At 40.9% G+C, this 23,093-nt stretch overlaps 1 protein-coding gene across 3 annotated transcripts in view; it reads left to right on the plus strand.

The window, feature by feature from the left end:
- The first annotated feature begins 1,635 nt into the window (after window positions 1-1,635).
- The window catches only part of RECK (reversion inducing cysteine rich protein with kazal motifs), a 48,978-nt gene continuing 27,520 nt past the window's right edge, over window positions 1,636-23,093 (plus strand). Inside the window, exons 1-7 of one of the 3 annotated variants that reach the window (XM_030969389.1) lie at window positions 1,636-1,755; window positions 3,962-4,020; window positions 7,994-8,068; window positions 10,090-10,126; window positions 18,520-18,605; window positions 20,245-20,292; window positions 21,334-21,375. In XM_030969389.1, coding sequence (XP_030825249.1) covers window positions 1,677-1,755; window positions 3,962-4,020; window positions 7,994-8,068; window positions 10,090-10,126; window positions 18,520-18,605; window positions 20,245-20,292; window positions 21,334-21,375 — 426 coding nt within the window. In that variant the 5' untranslated portion in view covers window positions 1,636-1,676. Of the gene's footprint in view, window positions 1,756-3,961; window positions 4,021-4,080; window positions 4,308-7,993; window positions 8,069-10,089; window positions 10,127-18,519; window positions 18,606-20,244; window positions 20,293-21,333; window positions 21,376-23,093 lie in introns of those variants that run through there. The other 2 variants (XM_030969370.1, XM_030969379.1) reach the window with 2 other exon arrangements.

Here is a 23,093-nt window from a genome sequence, read left to right on the forward strand (position 1 = left end):
AGAGAGAGAAAACTTTTTCAACTTATTGGGCTGTTCTCCTGTATTGCATTGGTTTGTTTTTTGGACCATTTATAACTTAATATTAGAATTAAAGGGTTTCTACGGGTTGTCCAGGCTATATAAGATGATGGAGTCATTAACAGCTTGGTAGCTTGTCTTTGGAGAAGGAGCTCACTGGGATATTAGATTGGAAAAAGAAAAAGCAGTTTGTAGGACACTGAATTCCATGGATTCTTAAAAATTTTCCTGTTTTACTATTGCCAGAAAATCTGATAGTGGGATGCTAGGTGCTCACCCAAAAAGCCTGGAGTTGTCAGAAGCTGATCCATTCACCTTGGAATGACCAAGGTAAAGCAGTTGCACGAGCAGTAACTTAAATTCATTTTAACTTCATTGGATAGCTTACATTTCAATTCCCTTTAATTCTTACTTAATAAAAAAAAAAGGTGGGGCGAGTAGCTTAATCTCTACATGGAAAATAAACTGCAGTGGTGGCCCTACTGTACAGAGGCTTCTTCAGTTACAGACTCTTTAATTGTACGCCCTGCGGACTGAATCTGACACCAATGATGGATCAGCATCATGGTGTAGCCACAACAGCCTCCTCACCTCTGTCCTCCCAGCCCAGGGGCCGTCCCCCTTCACAGCCCGTGCTTGGGGCCAGTGAGACCACTTCTCCCTCACAGCCACTGGATATACAAAGGAATTTCAAGCAGAAAACGCTGCCATAAAGTTGCTTTACAGCCATAGAAATCACAGAATGGCTTAGGTTGGAAAGGACCTTACAGACCGTGTTGTTCCAAACCCCCTGCCACAGGCAGGGACACCTTTCACTAGACCAGGTTGCTGGGAGTCCCATCCAACCTGGCCTCAAGCACTGCCAGGGATGGGGCATCCACAGCTCCTCTGGGCAACCTGTGCCAGTAATGCACCACCCTCTGAGTAAAGAATTTCTGCCGAATATCTAATCTAAATATCTGCTCTTTCAGTGATAAATTGTTCTGCTTTGTCCTGTCTCTATCTGCCTGAATAAGAAGTCACTCTCCCTTCTCTTCATAAGCCTCCCTTAAGTACTGTAAGGCTGCAACCAATGCTTTAAAAGTGGTGTCTAGAATTATGCTAATAATTCAAGTTCTATATAAAAATAGAAATAAACTAATTTAACCGAGTCTGTGCCCCCTTCTCCTCTCCTTAGTCCTCTTTTCAGACCGAGCCCGAGTCCTCCCTCCGGGCACGGCCCTGCCTCTCCACGGGCCGGGGGGAATGAAGGCTGTGGGATGCCTGCGGCCCTGGCAGCACAGAACGGGCGCCCGCAGTGAGCCCGGTGGCGGGCCGAGGAGGAGGAGGAGGAGGAGGAGGAGGAGGAGGAGGAGGAGGAGGAGGAGAGGAGGAGGAAGGCCCAGCGCCCCACCCGCGCTCGGCTCCCGCTGGAATGCCCGCGGCGGCCGGGCGGGGGCGCGGCCTGGCGGGGCGGTTTAGTCAATGGGGCGGGGCCTGGCGGGGCGGCTCAGCCAATGGGCGCGGCGGGCGGCGGCACGGGGCTGGCGGGAGGGGGCGCTGCCGGCGGTAGATCCCGCCCGTCCCTCCATCCCTCCCTGCCTCCGTCCGTCCGTCCGTCTGTCCGTGCGGCGGCCGGGGGGCGCGGGGCGGGGTCGGCGCGGGTTCGAGACCCGGCCATGGCGGCGGCGGCCGCTCGGTGGCCCTGGGCCCTGCTGTGCCTGGCGGCGGCCCCGCTGCTATGCCCCGCGGCGGCCGGTGAGTAGCGACCGCGGGGGAGGGAGTGGGGGAGGCGGCTCCGCGGGTCCCTCTCTACAACATGGCGCAGGGGCGGTGTCGCCCGCGGGGATGCGGCGCCGCGGGACTCTCCTGTCGGGCTGCTGTCGGGCGGGATGCGGGAGACGGGGAAGTGGGGGGACGCCGCCCCGCACTTGCTCCGCGCCCGGGAAGCGGCGGCGGCGCCGTCCCGGTGCCGGTCCGGGCTGGTGCCTGAGCCGGCTCCCCGGGGAGGGAGCGCGCCCGCCGGAATCGCTGCGGCCAGCACCGAAGCCGGGGAGGGGCCCTTCCACAGCCTGCACAGCGGCCGGATCTCCGGCATGCCGCCGGGCAGCGTGACGGGCACAGACCACCTCGTCTGCCCCCGCGGGCTCCGTGCCTCGGGGCCGCGATGTGGGCCTTCGGCCGTCGCGCTGCCTGCGGGTCAGCCAGGACTGTGGCTTGAAATGGTCCAGATGGGTAAAACCTGACGTTGAGTTGCCGTATGCAGTGTCAGAACAGGTTGTGTGTTCCAGGGCTCCTATTCCTTGTTCTCAGTAGAAGAGTAATATCGAACAAGGTCTCGAGTATTTTAAAAAGTGGATGCAAGATGTTTAATAAAGAGAAAGATAGCGGTAAAATAGCTCCCCACATTGCAGATGTCTTGGCAATGTGTGCTTGCAGCCCAGAATTCCAGTCATGTCCAGGTTCCCCAGAGGATGGATGCTCTGTTCATGGATACGTTCAAACCAGGCTGTATGGGGCTCTAAGAAGTCTGGTTAGTGGAAGGGCTTGGAGCTAGCTGACCTTTAAGGTCTCTTCCAAGCCAAGCCATTCTAGGAGTCTGTGTGTCTGTAACTTCCTGACAGGACCAGAAAAGAGCGGTGGAAAAAGAAGGCAGCTTAAGATGGATATTGGAAAACACCTTTTAATACATAGATGACATTGTTGTCATAGGAATGGAAACTACAAAACACGTAATACTTTAAAGCAGAAGACTGCAGTCACTAAGGCATTTATGGGCATTTAATTGTTGTTCTGTAGTTTTGCTTTCTGATGAGGCTTAGTTCTAGGAGGGAGACAGCAAAAAGCCAGTGGAATGAAATATGACGTACTCTGGCCCAGCTTTCCATTGATAAACCTACTAATATTGCAAGGAATTCATGCCCAAGTTCCTTCTTGATGGTTCAGTCAAAATCTGTTTGGTAAAGTGTTGTGAAAAAGACTTTTTTTGTTGTTGTTGTACCAGTGTGATGCATAGTTCAGATGCATCTCAGCAGAAAACTGTAATCATTAAATGATCCTGTGTGTAAAGATGCGGGTGGAAGTAAAAGTTTTGAAGGACACCTCTGTCTGTTTTCTAAAACATGGGTCCAAAAACAGGAAAGTGAGGATGAAAATGGATGTTAAGGCATTGTTTAATTCATTTTACGTTTGCCAAGCTTAACTATGAATGAACAAAATATTTGAATGGTAGGGGGTACAAAGCACAGCAGAGTATAATGCTAAAAATGCTGCTTTAATGTTTGGTCTTTTATGACTTCTCAGTGCTTCATTTGTTTTTTGGGGGTTTTTTTAACTCTTGATGGGTTCATATCTGTGTTTGCTCTATGACTTCCATCCAGTCTTAATCATCCATCTAGTGAAACAATTTACAGTTTTATTCCAAGGTTTTTAATACAGAATTCAATGAACAGCTATGTGACAAGAGACCCCTGGTCTGATTTCCTTCACCACCTGTTCCTAACTGATTCTTGCACTTTACAGATTCTGTGAAATGATTCAATTTACAAAGGCACATATTCTCTACAGAGATTTTTGATGGGTTTTTATTTACTTTTTCATATTTATTCTTTTTAAGTTTCCCCTGAGTTAATAAATTGAATTCTCTGATAAAGGAATTTGCCATGTGCCCAGCTAGTGCAAGTTAAGTAGCAGAAGTGTTACTAGAGGCAGAAAGGGAGTGAGATCTCATTTTGATGACAGTGAGTGTTATGGGGTAACTGTGAAACTTCTTGTAAGGATCTTCATCATTTTCAGAACAAAACTTGTTCATTTTTTGCCTTTTGGGAAGGAACATTTCCCACAGTCATCTGTGGGCCAGAAAATTGTCCTGATAGAACATCAAGTGTGTACTTGTGTTCAGAAGTGATGGTTAAGTGTTTCAAATCCTTTGAATATCTTTTTCCATCTCTCTGCTCTTCCATAGGCTTGTCTTGTTGTTACCATGCGAAGGACAATTTAATGTGCCGTGATGTCTGTGAACAGGTAAGCTTGTTTTAAATTTAACTCCATCAGAGTTGAAATTGTGCCTTTAGACAATGATGTAGCAACTTTAAGTTTGTAAGCTAATGATCCTCTGTCTGGAGGCTATGTGTGAATTGTGAGATGTAATGGTATCGAAATGAGAACTTGAAAATTTTAGAGCCATAGTCCTCTTTCCTTTTGTAGTGAAAAATGGGTTCTGCTGAAGTTGAGGAGAAATAGAAATACCAGCCTGAGGCCACAATTTGGTCAAGAAGTGATAAGCACATTGGGAAATGAGAGGTCTGAAGGTATTTTACAGAGTTTATGACTCTTATGTGTTTCTAAGTTATGGGGAGTTCAAACTGAAGAACAAGATGCTGGTATTATTCTTTCTTCCTTCAGGTTCTTGTTTGTCCACTAAGCATCTCGTTATGATATATGGCTTTGTGAATGCAGCAAAAATCTGCTCACTTACTTTATTCATAACGCTTTGTTTCTTAGTGTTTGTTCTGAATTCAAGCTTGAAAAGTATTTTTCCATAACTTATGTTTAGATTTGTACCTGTGGGTAGTAATTAATACAGCTTTGTGTGTATGTAGTTACAGTTATTCATCTATGTAAGAATTTTACATTAGTAAAACTTACATCAATGTAGACACAATTTTTATGTTAAAGTTGTGTTCTTAGATCATACCTGCCCTCTTGTTTCCATTGCTCATTTTGGGGCTGTTCGAGCAATAAACCTGGTTATTATTAAATTTATATTTATTTTTGATTGTACTATCAAAACTTTTACTTTAAATTGCACTTTTCCCTCCCTGTGATATCTACAGAATACAACCAAATCTTCTTTCAGCTTTCATATTGTTAGGCCAAACAAGGAAAAGTCTCACAGTGTCTTTGTGTAAGATCGTCTCTCAATTCCTGTAACAATTCTTGCGGCCTTTCCCGCATAAGTTTATCTCTTTTAATACAGCAAAACTATACATGGCATTATAAAAAAAAAGTGTGGCACTCAGTCTTAAAAATTGTGTTCTAACTTGGATATAAGAGAAAGATATCCATTCCTGTATATTAAAAAAAAAAAAAGGTGAATTTAGTAGCTGCATTCATACGGCATTTGGAATCATCTGCCCATTTCTTTCTTGTGTTTCATTGGTTTGAAGATAAGTTTCCAGCTTATCATGTGGATTCCTGTTGGCTCTTCATGAAAGGCCTCCAGCTTTTTACTGTCAAATTCCATCCCAATTCTGCTATACTGGTTCTAATTATTACATCGTTTTCTGTGGGTTTTGTAAGACACTCTGATCTGGCCTCATCTGGATCATCTCTCTCCACTCAGATGATCAGCATATCCAGAATCTTAGTAGTGAGAGGTCTGGAAAAAGTCTGCAGCAGGACTGGTGCCTCCCAAAGTATGCTATAAGGAGCTGGCTTAGCTACCTCACATCAGGCTAGTGGCATCATTTTCTGTGTGATCCTTTGATGCGGTGCAACTGAAGGAGCTGTCTGCTGTTGTTTTACTGGTTTTCATCTTCTGTAACTTAACTGTTTTGTGCAGCTGACAGGAGGAAGAAGGTTCATGGCTGTCTTTGGATATGCACTTGCAGATTAGATTTGGGGCCTTAGAGCAGATGAGGAGGAACGATTTGTTGAGGAGCCATCTTGGCTTAACCAGCAGATTGTAAACAATACCACCAGGAGAAACACTCCCTTCTGCAGGGCAAGGAGGCACTCACCTGCACTGGAGACTTTCTGGCTAAGGTCATTTGGTTTTCAGGGACTCAGATCTAGGATGTTGCAGGAATCGCAAGGTTTTTTTGACCCTCAGACTGTTATCCATTGTCTGCACATCTATATGGACACTGGCAATAATAATGAGGGAGGCCTTGCCTGGGCGCCCAGGGACTAGGGTGAAATGCACAGGACATCCAGTGGTGTTGCCCTGGATCCTGCCAGTTAAGGAAGGAGGCTTGATTAAGGGTAAGGAATTCTACTAACCAGTAAATCAGCTACTGTGAGACTTTTGAAAAAGAGAATGTGGATTACAGGTTTGTTTGTCAACTAACATGATTCAAACACCTAATTATTTTGCATTACTAATAAGTAGTACTCTACTCTTGGCTTTAGTATCATCTCCTTTTCATGATTATTTGATTAGACATGTCAGATACCATAGCAAGGAATAAGTGAGCCTCTCTTTTTTCAATAGACCTTTTTTTCCCTAATCTTATTTCTGATAAGTTTCATCGTGATAAGATTCCTGGCAGCATTCATTGTGTATCATTCCAGAGGACTCTATCCATATCCTTCTCTAAGCATAAGGACTGTCCGTCCCTGCTCCCAGGGAAACACCTTAATGTTCCAAGAATCTGATTCACATAAACAGAGAAGTTATGAACAACCTTTGGTGCAGAAAAGATACGGTATAGAGAGTGTAGAAGCAGGGAGATGTTTTACAAGAAGAATTTAGACCTTTTGCCAAGTCAAGTAAGGTTATATAGGAAAAGACAAAGCTCAGCTGGAATTGAGACTCATAGAGAAAGTCAAGGGCAACAAGACATTTTATGGCAGTAGTTAAAGGCTGAAGAAGGAAAAAAATGTAAAGCTATTGCTGAAGGAGGCGTGTGATTTAATGTCAGTAAATCATTCCTGGCCAATCTGGTTTTATAATAAGGCTGGATTTCTGAATGAGGGAAAAGGCATGGATGTCATTTGTGTTGTCTGTAGCAAATTTTTAAGCATTCATTCCCTCAATGTTTTTGTATCCATTTTAGGATCATATGGGTTTGAGGAATGGACAATTAGATGAGTAAAAAAAAGGTTGTAAAATCAGGCTCAGAGATAGAGGTCAGTGGGTCCTACTTTGCTTGTAGGCTAATAAGTGGAATACCAAAGGGGTCTGCCCTGGCACCTCTCCCGTTTAACATCTTTGTTAACAACCTGGACAAGGCGACTCTCATTGAGTTTTCAGGCCATGTGAAGCTCAGAGGAAGTGTTGATAATCTTAATGGTAGGACTGTCATCCTGAGGGACCTGGATAGATGGAAAGAATAAGCAGATGGACACCATGGTCTAGTCTTGTAGTTTACCCTTCTTTGAGCACAAGTTTGAAATAAATGATCTTCTGAGATTCCTTCCAGCCTGAATTATTTTATTATTCCATGACCTCAGAAGATTTAAAATACTAATGCAGTTCTTTTTTTTGCTCTTGTTTCTGAAACAAATACTGTTGTTCTCTTGATTTTCTTTCAATAAGTTTACCGTGTTAGAATAGAACTAATTTAGACTAGAAGTGTGATGTATTTTTGCTTCTGAAATTCATCTGTTTCAGTTATATCATTTCCAGTTTCATATCACACATTAATAGGTCTGTTTCCATTCCTCTTGTTGACCAGTTTCTTGTTTTAATTTATAAGTAAAACTTTATTAGGCTGCTAAAAGAACAACATCCTCAGTTGTATTCCATCCAGTCTAGCGAGCTTCTCGGTTTTCAGTTTACCTGTGGGTACTATGCATTCCCCTGTTAGTTTTGATTGTCTCTTTAACTAGTCCTGGTTTTGTTCTACCTTTTTCTACAGAAATTATATGTTTCAGGGGGTTTTTGAAGATTAATTGCTTAAGGTCATGTAACGTGTAGCAGAAGGTTAATTAAGAAAATACAGTTGTATAGGATTTTGATATGTGCAGCAGAAATCCTCTCGTTAACATTGCCCTTCCACATTCAGTAGAAACTTTTTGATTGAAATGTTTGCGGAGGAAATTCTCATTCTCTTCTAAATAGAAAAGATTGCATCTCTATAAAAAGTGAAACACATATGAAAAACTACAAGTATATAAAAAGAAATCTTAAATTTGAATTCTATTCATACTAACTGTTAGGCAAAGTTGTCAAAGAGTAGATATTAGAGAAACTAAAACACTGAAATAAATTGGAAAAAGTATTTGATGTGCACAACATTCTCTGTTTTAAGGTGTGTTTTGTTTCTAACAGATTTTGTCTTCTAAGAGTGACTCCCGTTTGAAGCACTTACTGCAGCGAGCACCTGAGTATTGTCCAGAATCATTGGTAAGGCTTGCTAGAAAAGCTCTTCAAATGAGATTTGAACCTCAAAGTGGGATTTTTTTTTCTAAAGCCATCATAAATTACTTTACTTGCAGTAAGGTGGCATGTATAAGCTATAAAATGCAATGAAAATCTTATCTGTGTTGTAAAAACTTGTGTGATTGTCACTTGGATGTTAATGGTAGTGACTTAAATTAGGTCATACATTCCAACATGCGTATGCACAAAGCCATGAGGTCTTGGGCAGAGACAAGAAGACCCTGATAGCTGCACCAAATTGTTAGTGGCCTTACCTGAGAAACTGAAGTAATGCTTTTATTGGGTAAATAAGATTATGATTTCCTGAAAGTTCTGTAGTGTCAGTAACATTCTTTAGTTTAACTAAAAAAAGAGTGTAACGCACTCCCTCTTCTAAGGATGATCTAATCAGGGAATAGGTAATTTTAGAGTATTATCTCTTGGCATCCTGTTGCAGTCAGAAAAGCCTGCTTTCTTCTGGTAATTTCTGTTACTTCTGAACAGTATCAATACTGTTTGCAGCAAACCTAGAACATACGCTCAGCTCAAGTGAGCAATGAGTAAGAGTAGTAAATTTGGGAATAACATTTAATTAGCAACTTCACAAGACTGTGTTTGCTTATAGATCCTTTCCTTCTGTGTGTCAAAGTTCCTTCAGTTTTTTGTTTCTATGGGTCAATAGCTCTAAGGTCTCAGAAGGTTATAGACAGCTCCTAGTATGAGTAAAACCTGTCATGAAAACCTGTTGAAGTGATGAATAGCATTTGGTTTGGTACTGGTTTTCTTTATCTTTCATTCCCTGATAAGACAAGTAGAATCTTATCTGTATAGTAGAGAATGCTTCTGATAAGACGGGATTGGAGATTATCTGAAAGGGGGAGAATGACTCAATGATTTTATAACTCCCAATTATCTTTATAAGTGACAAATCAGCTGTCCAGTGTGGATCTTAAATTAATATCACTGAACAGGTAATATCTAGATACATGGAATAGTTAACCATTCAACTCAATACTTTATATGCTGTTTTCAGGTATCTCTTCTCTTGTTGGACAGGTCTTCTGGTGCCATTTCACTAATGAACAGATGGGTTTTGATTTAATCAGGTGGTCAATATTGAGCACTGGTTACAGACGTTGTGTTTTGTGTGTTCCTTCAAGGAATGTGATATTGCCTGGTATTAATTTAAAAATTAACTGTCAACACAAGAGGTGATTTTTTTTCTTTGAATCATAGATGCATTTAGGTTGGAAAAGACCCTAAAGACCATTGAGTCCAACCATTAACTTCCTCATGAAATGAAGGAAGTCAACTGATCAAAGGGATGGAACTTGCAGAAGTAGCAGCTCTTTACCATCTTTGTTTGATCTTCCTTTGGCTCTTGTCTAGGTAGAAAACCTCCACAGATACAGAGGTAGACAGTGTTAGATCATTAAATACAGATCCATTGCAACTTTGGAAAGTCATCAGTTCCTGTGATGATATGATGGATAGATGGATGGATAGATGGATGGATGGATGTGTCACTGTGTGACAATACAGTTTGCTGTGTCAGCGTGATTGAAGCACTTTTTAAAATTTGTTTTCTGTGTGGTTATGTGTGTTTAGAGTATTTTTAAGCTGGTGGGAAGGAATGCTAGGACAGTAAGCTTCTCCACAGATCTTAGTCCTAGACAAATCTTGTTCTTTGTTTAAGTTGCATTTTAGTTCTGTGAACATTGATGGAGAGAGTTGACTAGCTTGTGTATTCCAGATAACTACATTATGTTATGCACCTGCAAAAATGCTGCTTTTGATTCCATAGTCTGTGCATAGCAGCCCTCTCTTGGAAGGAAGTGGTACTCAGCTTCTATCAGAGCAATTCTTTAAAATATATTTAAATATAAGAATTCTTCCAATCAGATATTTAAAACCCAGTGAAAAAATGCTGAAATTGGTGGTTTGAGTCTGCTATAAACTCTTATTCTCTAGACTTGCTTTTGCTTAATTGCATTTTTACTTTTCAGAGAGAAGTGTGGGGTTGTATAAATTCTTCTTTGCCAGGTAAGAAATACCTTTTGACTATTGAATCATGTTACTTTTTCACCCTCTGTGTGTTTTGATATTGTGTCTGCCACCTGCACCTATTGATTTCATGATAATTTATCTTCCATTATGCATCTAATATAAACTGTGTGTTGTTAAGCTTCCTCTAGTATATAATTAGTTACCTATGCATTTTATTAATAGTTTTCCTAGTTAAAAAATATTTAATATGTTTGTATAATTAAACATGTTCTTCATATAAAGATGATAAATGATAAAGGTGATAAATCAGAGAAATATCAGCATTTCTTTCTTTGCAAGATTTTTTTGGTTTTTTGATTTTGTTACACCTTAACCTGATCTACAAAATGGTTGATAATTAGACTTTACTCTAGGTGCAGCATAATTTGAACAAAAACTGAGTAAAACAGGGAGATAGTAAGAATTAGGCAAGCAATTTAAGTGCAGGGGCTCAGATTATGAACCAAACTGCTTGGTACACAGGTGGATTTAGAAAGTGTGACAGGTTGAAGCTGGCCAAATGCCAGTTCACCTATGAGAAATCATTTATTCATTTTCCTCTGCTGTAGTTAAGCAGAGGCAGGGAAGAAAACTCATGGAGTGAGATACGGATTAGGAGAAAACACTTTAGGGGCAAAGCAGGCACAAAACTTTAAGAGGTATAAACAAAAAGAAATTATTTACAGAAATAAAGAGGATAATGAGAACTAAAATAAACCTTTAGAACACCTTTCCCCCCCACTCCAGCCTTTTTTTTCTTTCCACTGACAATGCAGGGAGACAAAATATGGGATTTTTAGTCAGTTTGCCACTTTTTAAGATCTTTCTTCAGTTCACTTAGTGAGAGGAGTCTCTTCTGCTATGCCATGAACTTTCTGCTACGCCATGTGAACTTTTCCAATGTGGTTTTAATTTTCATGGCTAATAGTCTGCTCGGAACCTACTTGCAACATGAAGTCCCTCCCACGGTTTGCAGTCTTCCCACAACTGCTTTTTTGGAGCCATTTATTTTATGGGTGTCTTGGTTTGGAAAGACAGGAGTCTGCTAAGGAAGGCAGGAGCCTCCCCTGAAATGGAGAATTTAAACTCTCCCCACCCCTCCTAATTGCTATAATTTTAAATTAAGGGGCACTCAGGAAAAAATATGGGAGCAGGAAATAACAGTTCTTTAATAGGGAAGAAAAAAAAGAATAAAATAAGCAATGCAGTCCACTAGAACAACACTTGACAGAGTCAGAACCCAACCTGACACCCTGTTGGTCAGGGTGTTGGTGGTAGTCCAATTGAAAACGTGGCTGCAGTCCTCTGAAGTATCAAGTGTGGTTCTGTTGGAGTAAGGAAGATCTGTAGAGAAGGATGTATTCTTTCCTCTGAAGATCCAGTGGAGGAAGAGACAGCTGCTGTTCCTCTAGGGAATCTCGTGGAGAAAAAGCTGTGCTGGTGTTCCAGAACCTCAGTGTATATCAGGGTAGCAATGCTTGGCTCCTCCCTCTGGGCGGAGCATCTCACAATGGGATGTTATAGTTCTTATCAGTCATGCACTGACATTCAATAGTCTGTTATCAGCAGAGGTCCCCTCCCGAGGGAGGTGTGAATGTGGTCATTCAAAGAGAGAGATAAGGCAAACTGCTCACTTGACAAAAGATAATCTGCCTGACAGATGGTAATGGAAAACGTCTTGCATGCAATCTTCAAGAATGGGGTGCAATTTTAAAGGATGAGCAGCTGTTCTAGAGTATAAAAGCAAGGTCGTCTTCCTCTATCTCTGGAAGCAAGGGCTGTCTCTCTCTCTCTGTTCAGGCCTCTCACCAGATCACAGCTTCTCAGCATCCACAAGCTCCAGCATGAGGGCCTTTTTATCATGGGCTGAGGGTGAATGCTGCATCCCCCCATGCACTTCATGAATCATGGGGAAACAGTTTGTTGTATTATAGTCCTCATCACAGCTGGCAGAAGAATCTCAGCTCTGACGCTTGGAGCACTTCCTCCTCTCCCTTCCTTTGTAGTGACCTTACTGCCGCCGTGTTGTTCTCCTCACCTGTCTTATCCTTTTCCTTTTTCCTCACTTGGAGAGAGTTGGTGTTCATAGGTTTGTTTGTTCTCAGGTTCTATCAATTTGAAAAGATTCTATAGAGTTCTGCAGCACTGAAAAGTTGATATTGCCCAGGCTTTGCATTGGGGAATTGCTTGCTGTGCCTCTCGCTGTTGGTCACACAGTCCAGGCCCCACAGGTGCTCGTGTCACCGGGATGCCCCCATGTCACCGGGATGCCCCCAGCAGCCAGAATGGGCCCAGCCTGGCCCTGCCAGGATGGGGCTCAGCCGCAGCACTGGCCGTCCCTCCAAGGGCAGAAAGAGAGCTTCTCATGGTTTCTTCTTCTTTCTTAGATATGTTGTCATAGAGACATTACTAGCCTCTCTAACTGGCTTAGCAGTGTGCCAGTTCTCAGAGCCAGCCAGCCATTGGCTGTGCCAGGCATGGAGGAAGCTGCTAGCTGCTCCTCACAGAGAATCATTTCCATGGCTGACTCTTTCCCTCTTCGCCAAAAGTCAATTAATGCAGATCCAGCATAGAAAGTTAAATCACAACATAGAGCTGTAATGTTTAAAGGAGAGATCAAAAATACATGAAGTCAGGCTTAACTTGTCCATTGTATCATGTGTAATTTCTAAAAGACTTTGAAATTACAAAATTAAAATGCTTTGAAATTAAAATGCTATATTTGCGAAAGTGGGAGTTCTCGGGTCCGGCTGTCTGGTCTCTGTCCCGAGATGAGTTGGGTGGTCCTGGAGCGGACACAGGCTCTGAAGAACGAGACTGGGCTCTCTGGAGTTTGATCTTCAGATTGTTTATCATTTCTTATCTATAAAATTTTCTCCCTGCTGAGCAGAGGTCTGACCAGCAAGGCAGCCACAACACTCTCCGACTGCCCCCGAGGCAGTATTGTCTTTTATACTACAAACTACGTACATCGTATTTACCTTTAATTTCCAATACCTATCACCTATGTTAGACAGTGCATTTCTACTCTAAACCAATCCCCAAGTGCCAGCATCACAGCAGAAGATGGAGAACAAGAAGAAAAAAGAAGAAGGACGAGACACGCCCTGTTCCCTCCATCTTGTCCCCATTACCCTTATACCAAAAATCCTAAAACTTATATTTTCACCCTGTGTGCACCCTGTAAATACACCCATTAAACCCGTGTGACCTTCCAACTCTCATACAAAGCTGGCAATTCATTTGCAGGATCAAAGTCAAGCCACCAAGTATTCCGGGCATCATGCCAAGATCTCCAAGACCCCCGGCGGGGTCTTGGGAGACTCCGCACATCTGAAGTGATGTGCTGAGTTCCCGCAGGAGCGTGGGAAGAGGAGGCTGTAAGTTTTACAGCATCTGCTCAGACACCCCCTCTCCTTCCTGTCCCCCCACCAGGCCTTGGAGGCAAGCTGTTGATTCCAGTGCTTGTAAACAAACTTTCTGTCTTATTGGTTAGAAACCGGTGTGCAGTTACAAGGCTTCCATCCTGTTGGGAGTCACAGAGACACAGCAGGAAAGCTCCCACAGCAGGTGTGCTGTGAGGGACAGGTACAGGAAGATGAGAAGCAGGAGTTGCCCTTTATGTGAGTGTTGACTGGATTGCGTGGAACTCTGCTGGAATGGCTGTGAGCCAGCTGAGAACAGCCTGTGGGCACTGGAGTGCACTGCACGGAGAGCCCAACACAGGTGACGATGTGGATGTCTGCTGCACACTGCCTCATCAGGCTGAAGTGGTAAATGAGGCCTTCTTTGTACGGCTGGAAGAAATCTTGTGTTCACGTGCCTGGTGTTTATGGGCAGCTTTAATCACCCTGATACCTTTAGAAGAGAAAACACATGAGGGCACAGGCAGTCTACTTGGAAGAATCCCATAGGCCGTGGAACTGGAGAAAAGGAGGGTCCAAGAGAGCTGCTTGACTTTCAAGGATCACCTTATCCAAGCTCCACTTAATGCATGGTGGGATTAGAAAAGCCAAAGCCTGATCCTGGTGAATAATGTGATTGGCAGCCAGAAGCTTCTTGAGCTACATCAGCAGGAAAGGAAGACTGAGGAAAATGAGAGCCTGCTGCTGAATGAGGCTGGAAACCTGTTGACAAATGACACTAAGTAGCCTGTGGTCTTCTTTGTCTCAGTCTTTACTGGCAAGATGAACCTGGCAGGAGTGCCAGGTCCTTGATCAGTCACGAAGTCGTGAAGTCCAGAGCAAGGAAGACTTGTGTTTGATGGAGGAGGATAGGGTTGGGTACTGAGAGGAGATAATGAGGACTTTGGAGAATAAGGGAAGAGAGCAAGTTCACTCCTGCCTCTAGAAAGGGCAGGGAGGACCAGAGGAACTCTAGGCTTGGACAGTTTTGCCTCAAACCCTCGGAAGGTAACAGAGCAGATCTTCCTGCAAACAATTTCCAGACACATCGAGAACAAGGACGTGATACTCTATAGTCAGCATGGATGTGTGAAGGGGAAACAGTGCTTAACCAACCTGATGACCCTCTATGATGAGATGACTGCCTTTTTAGATGAGGGGAAAGCAGTGCATGTTATCTATCTCAGCTTCAGTAAGGATTTTGTCTCTATTTTTCATGACTTGCTTATAGTCAAACTGATGAAGTGTGTGCTGGATAAGTGAGCAGTGGAGATGAAGTGAAAACCAGCCAAATGGGTGTGTCAGAAGGTTTGATCAGCGTCACAGAGGGCAGCTGTAGGCCAGTATCCTGAGAGTTGATGCTGGGTCTAGTCCTATTTAATGTCTTCATTGATGATGGGGCAGAGTTCACTCTCAGTGTATTCGCCAGTGATACAGAAGTGAAAGGAGAGGTTGCTAGACCAGGTGGTTGTGCTGCCATTCACAGGGATGTTGATTAACCAAAGGAATAGGCTGACAGGAACCTCATGAAATTACGGAAAAGGAAATGCAAAGTCCTGCAGCTGGCAAAGGGCCCATGCTTCACAGCACGCAGGAGGCTTGGCCAGCTGAAAAGCAGCTTGGTAGAAAGGTACTTGGGAATCCTGGTGACCAGCAAGTGGAATGTGTCCAGCAATGTGCCATTGTAACAAAGACCAGCAGCATCCAGACTGCAGCAGTGAAAATGTTGCCAGCAGATCAAGGGAGCTGATCCTTCCCCTCTACTCAGCATTGGTGAGACCACATCAAGGACACTGTGTCCAGTTCTGAGCATTTGGGACAAGGAAACTATGAACACACTAGAGCAAGTTCAGCAAAGGGCCACTGTAAAGTCATTAAGGAGCTGGAACATATGAGGGCAGGCTGGGAGTTTGTGTTAGGCAAATACATGATGTGTTATGGCTCAGCAATCTGTATGGTACAGATGAATAGGATGAATTATCATAACTGTGGGCTCCAGTCAATTGATTGTGCACTGAAGGTGTATTTTCATCTAGAAATGCACGTAACTACCTTGACAACAAAATTAATTTACAAGTTACTGTATTAAGATTGAAGTTCAGTGTTTCTTGAGAGTGTGACATCAATTTATTCGCAAGCTTGTCTGCTGGTTGGATATAACCTGGAGAGCGAGCCGCTTGCCAAGAAAGCATTAACAACAGCTGAAAATTATCAACCTTCTTAATTTGGTGTGTATTTGTAGCTTGTTTCATTCTTTTATCACTGTTAAGTTTAGTGCCAGTATGTTTGAAACCACAGGCCCTGTATTGCACAAAATATGGATGCCTGATTACTCAGTGGTGACTGCTCCTTGGTGACACTGCATCTGAAGCTGTCCAGCTGTATTTACCATGTGTTTCTCCTGGATACAGCTAGTTATTGCAGCAGAGATTTCTGGAAATATTTTTTCATATTGCACATGATGTTTCTTTGATTTTTTTTTTAGCTCGCTTATGCCTTACATTATCAATTCTACTTATAAATGTTCTACCAAACATTACTGTTCTGATTGAAAGGAATCCCCACACGGGAATTTATACAGAAATGACTGATGTGTTATTTTATGCTTAAAGCAGAGCAAAGTGAGTGGTTGATTTGACAATTTACCGTACATATGTTGTGAAACCTAAATTCCAGATTCTTGAACACTGATTGCAAGCTACTGATGTGTGCAGTACAGCAATCTCTTTGACACTGTCAAAAAGGTTCTTAACCATGGAAAAATGAATTTAACCCAATTGTGGCAGTGAAAGGTGAGCTGTACTTGCAGTTGTTAGTGACCTTCACAGCTGTTTTGAACTCGTATGAATTGGAAAGCTGAGGCAATGCTCTGAATAGATGTCAAGAGGATTTTGAGTCCTCTTGAGGAAAGACCTGTGGATCATTGGCCTGCAGAGGGTCTGAACCATTCAGATGGTCAAGCTGACAGAATACAGGCTACAACCAGAAGCTGTAGTGCACCTTTGCCTCTCTACTCCCTCCACCTGCTGAGCAATGCTGCTACCTTGCTTGTGTCAGGCATTAAGCTTTTAATTTGTATTTTAGTAACAGTTATATGTATTTTAATTTCTACAGGGAATGTGTTAATTTTGCTTTGTGCAGATTTTGCTCCTCCTTTATAAATTTGCCATTAGCACATTTTCTTAATTAACCCATTGGAATGTCATGAAAGACAGATGCTAGCAAGACTTTGTATGCCACCTGTGTTTGTAAAGCTGATCAAGTGTGTTTAAAAGGCAGTTTTCTTCATTATAAATACCAGTTGGCCATTGTTTTCCATTAATTGCAATTATTTTTTATTACTTTTTCCAACACTTTTTTCCAAGTGTTTTCATAGCATTTAAATTTAAGATCTTACACCTAGCTCTTTCACTTCCTCTTTTTAAAACTGGACATCCTGTGTGGCTTCTTCTAAACAGGCATTTCCACTGGGCTTAAGAGCATTTTTTTAAAATTAAGTTGTTGATACTTCTGCTTTTTGATTTCTATATAAAGAATATAATTTATGTATGTAATAAAGCACTGCTTTATTTTTTTAAATATTCGTAACAAAAATGAGTGGTTCATTTGAGTTAAATAATTCTACCTCCTGTCCTAAGAAAAAGAATGTAACAAGTTAGTCACAGCTGCTGGGCAGCTGCATATATCAAACCTTCCCTTTATTTCTTTAAGGTTACATGAGAAATAGATACAGAAATGCATTCTTTTATTTTATTTCTGGTGTTTAGAAAACATTGGAAAATCTGTATTTATTATTAAATTAAGAGGATGAAACAACTTATGGAAGCAATTTGCTTCTTACCGTATTTCTGTGTAATCTTGTGGTAAGAAATGATGATCATGCAAAGAGTGAAATAAATGGATTAAGGAAGACAGGGAGATGGGAAACTTCTATTGACAGTAGTTCTGGCTATGGAACCATGTTGCTGGGGAAATAAATGACAGAGGAAGTGTTGTGGGTTAACCCCAGTGGGCTGCTCATCACCATACAGTGTTTGCTCATTCTCCCATCAGTGGGAGAGAGGGGAGAATCAGAGGGCAGTAATGAGAAAACCCATGGGTTGGGATAAAGGCAGTTTCTAATTCAAAAATGGAAGGAAAAACAAGAAAGAAAGGAGGAAAAAACCCAAACCAAAGAAAAACAAGTGAAGCAAAAAGAAAATAGTTACTTACCACCAACCAGCTGATACCCAGCCAGTCCCCAAGCCAGGGCAGCCCCTGCCATCCTCAACCCCCAGCTTTTATGGCTGAGCATGGTGCCATGTGGTATGGACTGTTAGCTGCGGTCAGCAGTCCTGGCGGTGTCCTCTCCCGACCTCTTGTGCACTGTCAGCTTATTGGTAAGTCCCTATGAAAAACAGAAAAGGCCTGGATGCTGCCTGCATTTGCAGTAACTAAAATATCATTGTGTTATCGACACTGTTTTAGTTAGAAATCCAAAACCTAGCCCTGTGCCGGCTCAGCTGAAGAGATTTAACTCCATCCAGACCAAAAACACCGCAGGAAGTTTGGAGAAAGAACACGGAACGTTTTCTGCATTGGCAAAGTTGGTAGAGACATGTGCTATTGAAACAAACCGCAGGGTGTATCTGTAAGAGATGATGCTGTAATGAGATTTTTTTCCCTGATATTTTTTTGTTGGTTTATATTTCAGATTAGATAGATTATCAAAATCTAACATTTCCATTGGATGTATAATGCAGTTTACATAAAGCATCTTTATCCTCAGTGTGTGGAAGGTACTTCATTAATTGCTAGTTTCAGCATTTATGAAAACGCAGACTTGTGGTTTTTCTCAAAGTTGGTTTGGAATTCTAATAAAATGTAATTTGTACATAGGCTTGTTGAATGAGAACAGGATTATCAAATCTGAAAAGTAGAGGGAAGGGAAAACGATGGCATAGTTTCTCTTTCTACTCTAATAAGTCTGCTATCTTATTTCCCAAGGAGTTTTGAAGAAGTCGGATGGGTGGGTTGGTTTAGGCTGCTGTGAGCTGGCTATTGCTGTGGAGTGTCGGCAAGCGTGTAAGCAGGTAAGGCTTTCACCCTACTGACTGAATCCAGGCTGGTTCTGCAGCCTCTCTTTGCTTATGCTAATTCTGGCTTCTTGTCACAGTCTTTACATTAAAGTTGTTACTTTAAAATAACATTGACTGAAAGGCAGCACATGGCTGATCCTAAGCTCTTTTTTTTTTTGTAGTGTCATGTTTAGTGATGCAACATTGTGGTTACAGCGCCAAACAGATTTTTGTGCCTCTTCAAAGAGGTTTTTGTTTATATGGAAGGAGGCTTTTTGGTGTTAATAGAGCCAGTGCTTTTGTCAAGTAACAGTTTTAAGCATAATTTGTAAATTTAGCAATGACCTTTTTATTAAAAATCTGTGGAGCATTTAGTGATTTTTTTCTCCTAAATGTGTGTTTGTGGCTTTAAAAGCATCTTCAAAATCTAGGAGTGTATTTGTGTTTATCGTCATCCTTGTAATTCATTTGTGGAGCACAGATGTACTTAATATTCATATTTGTGAATGTTGCCTGTGTAGTCTTAATCTTGACCAAACAGCCTACTGCAAACTGCTGTCATAACAAAAAAATTCTACTTTCACCCAAAAGCACAGGGTTTAAACTATGTGACAAGAGATGAGCAGTGAGTACAGAGCAGTGTTGGAGAGAGATGAGGAGTGAGTAAACAAGCTGGATACTTTTGATCTTCAGAAAAGAAGATGTGTGTTTATTCTCAAATGCATTTTTAAGCCATGTTTTCAAATATGCCCTAATGCTTAAGTGTCTCCAGACCTGATAAAGACATTTCTGTTTATTCCAGTCTTATTAAATTCTCTTAATTTAATCTTATGATTGTTACATCATTTCTCATTATTCTCTAAATCACATGTTGTATTTTTTGATTGCAGACTGTTGTTTCAGGATCTTAGCTATATTTTGTATTTTGATTAAAACATTTCTGGGGTTTTTTTTTATTTATACTAAAATCTAAATACCTGCCAAATATTAGGGATAATGATAAATATTTGGATTTTAATTTTGATCCTTGAAACTTGAGGGGATTTTGGAGTCATTTTGAAGGTGGTGATATAATAGGTCCAAGGACAGACTTTACCCAAGTGTTTTAAATTACTGGAGTGGGAAATAACATGTTAGTAGTTACTATAGTTTGGAATATCTGTCATATGAAAAAGGAGCACAAGATTTTGTATAGAAAAAAGGGATCTGTAGTTTGCAGGGAGAATTTCTGCTACTCAGTTTGACAATAGGAACCCTAGAAATGAACATACATGAGAGAGGAGAGTTGAAAGTGACACACGAGTGATAAATCAGCAGGGAAAATGGGGAGATCTTTGTGCTCAAGCTCTTCCATTTCTTAAATGCTTCCTGTATTCTGCAATCTGGCAAACCTTTCACAAAACCTAAGTTGCTTTGTGTGCTTTCAACTAACTTGGTGCAGAAATATGAGGGTTTGGGTTTTCATATTAACAAGTCATGGTGTCTGCTTTTTTTTCTTAAAGCTTTACATGGATTCTTTAGGTTCTTAAAGGAACATTTTAATAGATCATTAATCCATTGTTATTGCAGTTAATTTAAAAGTAGAACAGTCTTTATTTTGCAACATGATTTTATAATTTTCTACTACAAATGGAGAAATGTATCTGTTTTTCAGGCTTCTGCAAAAAACGATGTTTTAAAGGTCTGCAGGAAGGAATACGAGGTATGTTTTTATGTGTCTGAATATATCTGAAAAAGCATCAACTTTTATATCAATAATTTTATAAGTCCTTTAAAAACATCCTGTAGATGAGGGAAAGTTCTGCCTTTTTAGAGCTGTGTTTCTGAATGTGCTCATTTTCATATGAATGTAAATTATCTCTCTACAGTTTTTATAAAAGTATAATCACAATCTGTAAAAAAGTTTTGGATTTTTTAGTCTTGCATATACCTTAATTTAAATGAAAAAGTTGCAACTGTCAAATTGGATTCCCAAAAAGTTTATTTCATAGGAGTTTTGATCAAAGTCAGCATTTGTTGTGATCATTCAATCTGTCAGAAACCTTTTAGCTTTGACAGTGAGAGTCAGCTTAAAAGTGACCTAATGAAAAAAACTCAAGAAAGAACAGCCTTAAGTATCCTATCTGAATATAAATAATTTCAAGCATATAATTTTCGTAACATCAGTGAAACTGTTGATGCCTGCAGTTATTTTTACTGTTCTGCTCATAAAATTAATCATCAGGATATCTTCAGAAATCTGCCTTTACCTGTGTTCTTTTTCACACAGTGTGTGAAAATGCTATTCTGCAAGGACTGCTTTTCTTTTGATAGTCATCTTAATTAAAAGCCAGATTCCTCCCACCCCCTTTCATCTAATTTCCTTCAGCCCTAAGTTAGGTAGTCCTGCATCAGTTCTGCTCATAATCAACAGTTTGGGATATCAGACAATTTTCCATTCTTTTGATTTGGGCAGAAGTGGGGCAATTTTCCTGTTTTTTTCCAGGAAGTATTGAATTACTTTTTTGAAATTTATTTTCCCATTTGTCCTTTTACCTAAACAATCTACAGAGTATTTTCCTAGACTCTTTACTGTGGAAGTTAGTGTGGGTTGAAAGCTTGTTCTCTTAAAAATGCATTTTCATTTTAAGTAGCTCTGTCTCCTTTCATGCTATAATATGCTATACTGTCAACATCTGCAAGCTTCTCCTCTATTATGCTGGTCTGTTTCCTTCTTTTTTTCTGGATTTCTGCATTGCTGTAGGAGGTTGGCCAGTATGGGTTGAAGGAGAACGGGAGAGGAAAGGTAAGAGAATAAAGAATGACTTTATGGTCATAGTCATCTTATTTACTTTTCCAGTTTTTATCTGGAATTTTGAAAACTGGGCTTCTCACTCTTAATCAGGAGTGATCTTGCTGTTATTGTACAGAAAACCTTAATGCTTGCTATCTGTGCAAGAGTAAAAGAGAAGGAGAGGGAGAAAAATCACAGTAGAAGGTATCGGTCTTCTGATTGGGGAAGAAGGAAAGAACTTTTTTAATGAGGACTAGGTGTAGTAGATACAAATAGTGTCAGGGACAGAAATTAAGTATCTGATGTGCTAGATCTTCAGTTAGGATAGAATTTTGTATGACAGTGATTTTTCATATGTATACAGGCTTACAGGTGCTCATGGAAAATAATACTTAAAATACTCTTAAGAGGCTCATTGGTTGAATTAAATTCAAGGACATTATGCCTAAGATTGAAGATTCCAAATACAACTTTCGGAGGGAACCTGCAGTTTCCCACACCCTGTCATTATTTCTCTTAAAAAAAAAAAAAAAAAAACACTGTTCTTGCCACTCTGGTGTATGAGTCCTGCTCCCTCTGTAGTGTGTAGTGTGTGAGTAGCTTCTGTGTCCTGTACTGTACTTTGCGTTCTGTGGAGTTGGCTGAGGAAGCACTGAACTGGGGAAGGAATGGCTACTTCAAACTGAAAGAGGTGACATGAGGTCACAAATAGCGCATGAATCACATAAATACCATGTCATATGTACTGTGTTTGGTTTTGCATTTAAGAATTAATACTTTGGTAAAAATGAGGATCCAATTAGAAGAGTAGTTTGCAGTATGGATCACAGTGCTTGGTGATCAGCTCTCAGGTCTGTTGCTGAGGCATTTAATAACGTACATGACGTCAAAGGAAAAACTATATGAATTAAGGATGTAAAATATAATTCCCTATTTTGTAAACACTCTCATAGCTTACCAGTCTTCTTAACTTACTTAGCTTACCTATATAAGGATTTCCCAGAGAATTTTCACAAGCTGCTTAGAATAGTCTGAACTGTGCATAGTACACTTCTGTAATCTTTTGAGATTAGGGAGGCAACTTTGTGACGTACCCCTCAGCCTCCCACTAAGTTAATGAGGGTGAAGAAGGAGGTAAATCTTCAGGGGAGGGCAGAGGGTTCAGAGCAGTGAAAAAAGCCAAACTTCATGCAGAAGTGTCACCAAGTTTGAAGTCACTAAGTGGAGACTCAGGTCATGCAGTAGCAGAATCACTTCAGCATTGATGTGCCAGCCTTTCACAAGATTAATCAAAGATGCTTTTTTTGCTGATCATATATTTCTGCATTACTTTTACTGTAAATATTTATGTTTATTTTAATGTGGAGATTTTACACATTTTAGAAAAGTATTTTGTTGGAATAAGGTATTCATTTTTTATCAGTTCTTTGAAGATGGCATGTCCTGTAACAATTTTTATTTTCAAGTAGCACTATATACAGAAATGAATAAATTTTGCACAACTTGCCCAGTATTTTTGAGTGTTACCAAAAGGTATTTTATTTGCCTTCTTCTGAAGGTTTTATTCTAATAGTCGTTTTTTCCATCTTCTGCTTCTCAAATGCTCCTTTTGTCATCTTCATTTTTCCTCTAGTTCTGTGCACCTCAGTTCTTTTATCTTTCACTATTTCTTCCAGCTTTCTGCTATCCTGTTCATCTTCCTCTAAAAAGAAGGTAGGTAATAGTCAAAG

This window comes from Camarhynchus parvulus, chromosome 2, assembly GCF_901933205.1.
Source record: "Camarhynchus parvulus chromosome 2, STF_HiC, whole genome shotgun sequence".
In the NCBI taxonomy this organism is placed as follows: domain Eukaryota; kingdom Metazoa; phylum Chordata; class Aves; order Passeriformes; family Thraupidae; genus Camarhynchus; species Camarhynchus parvulus.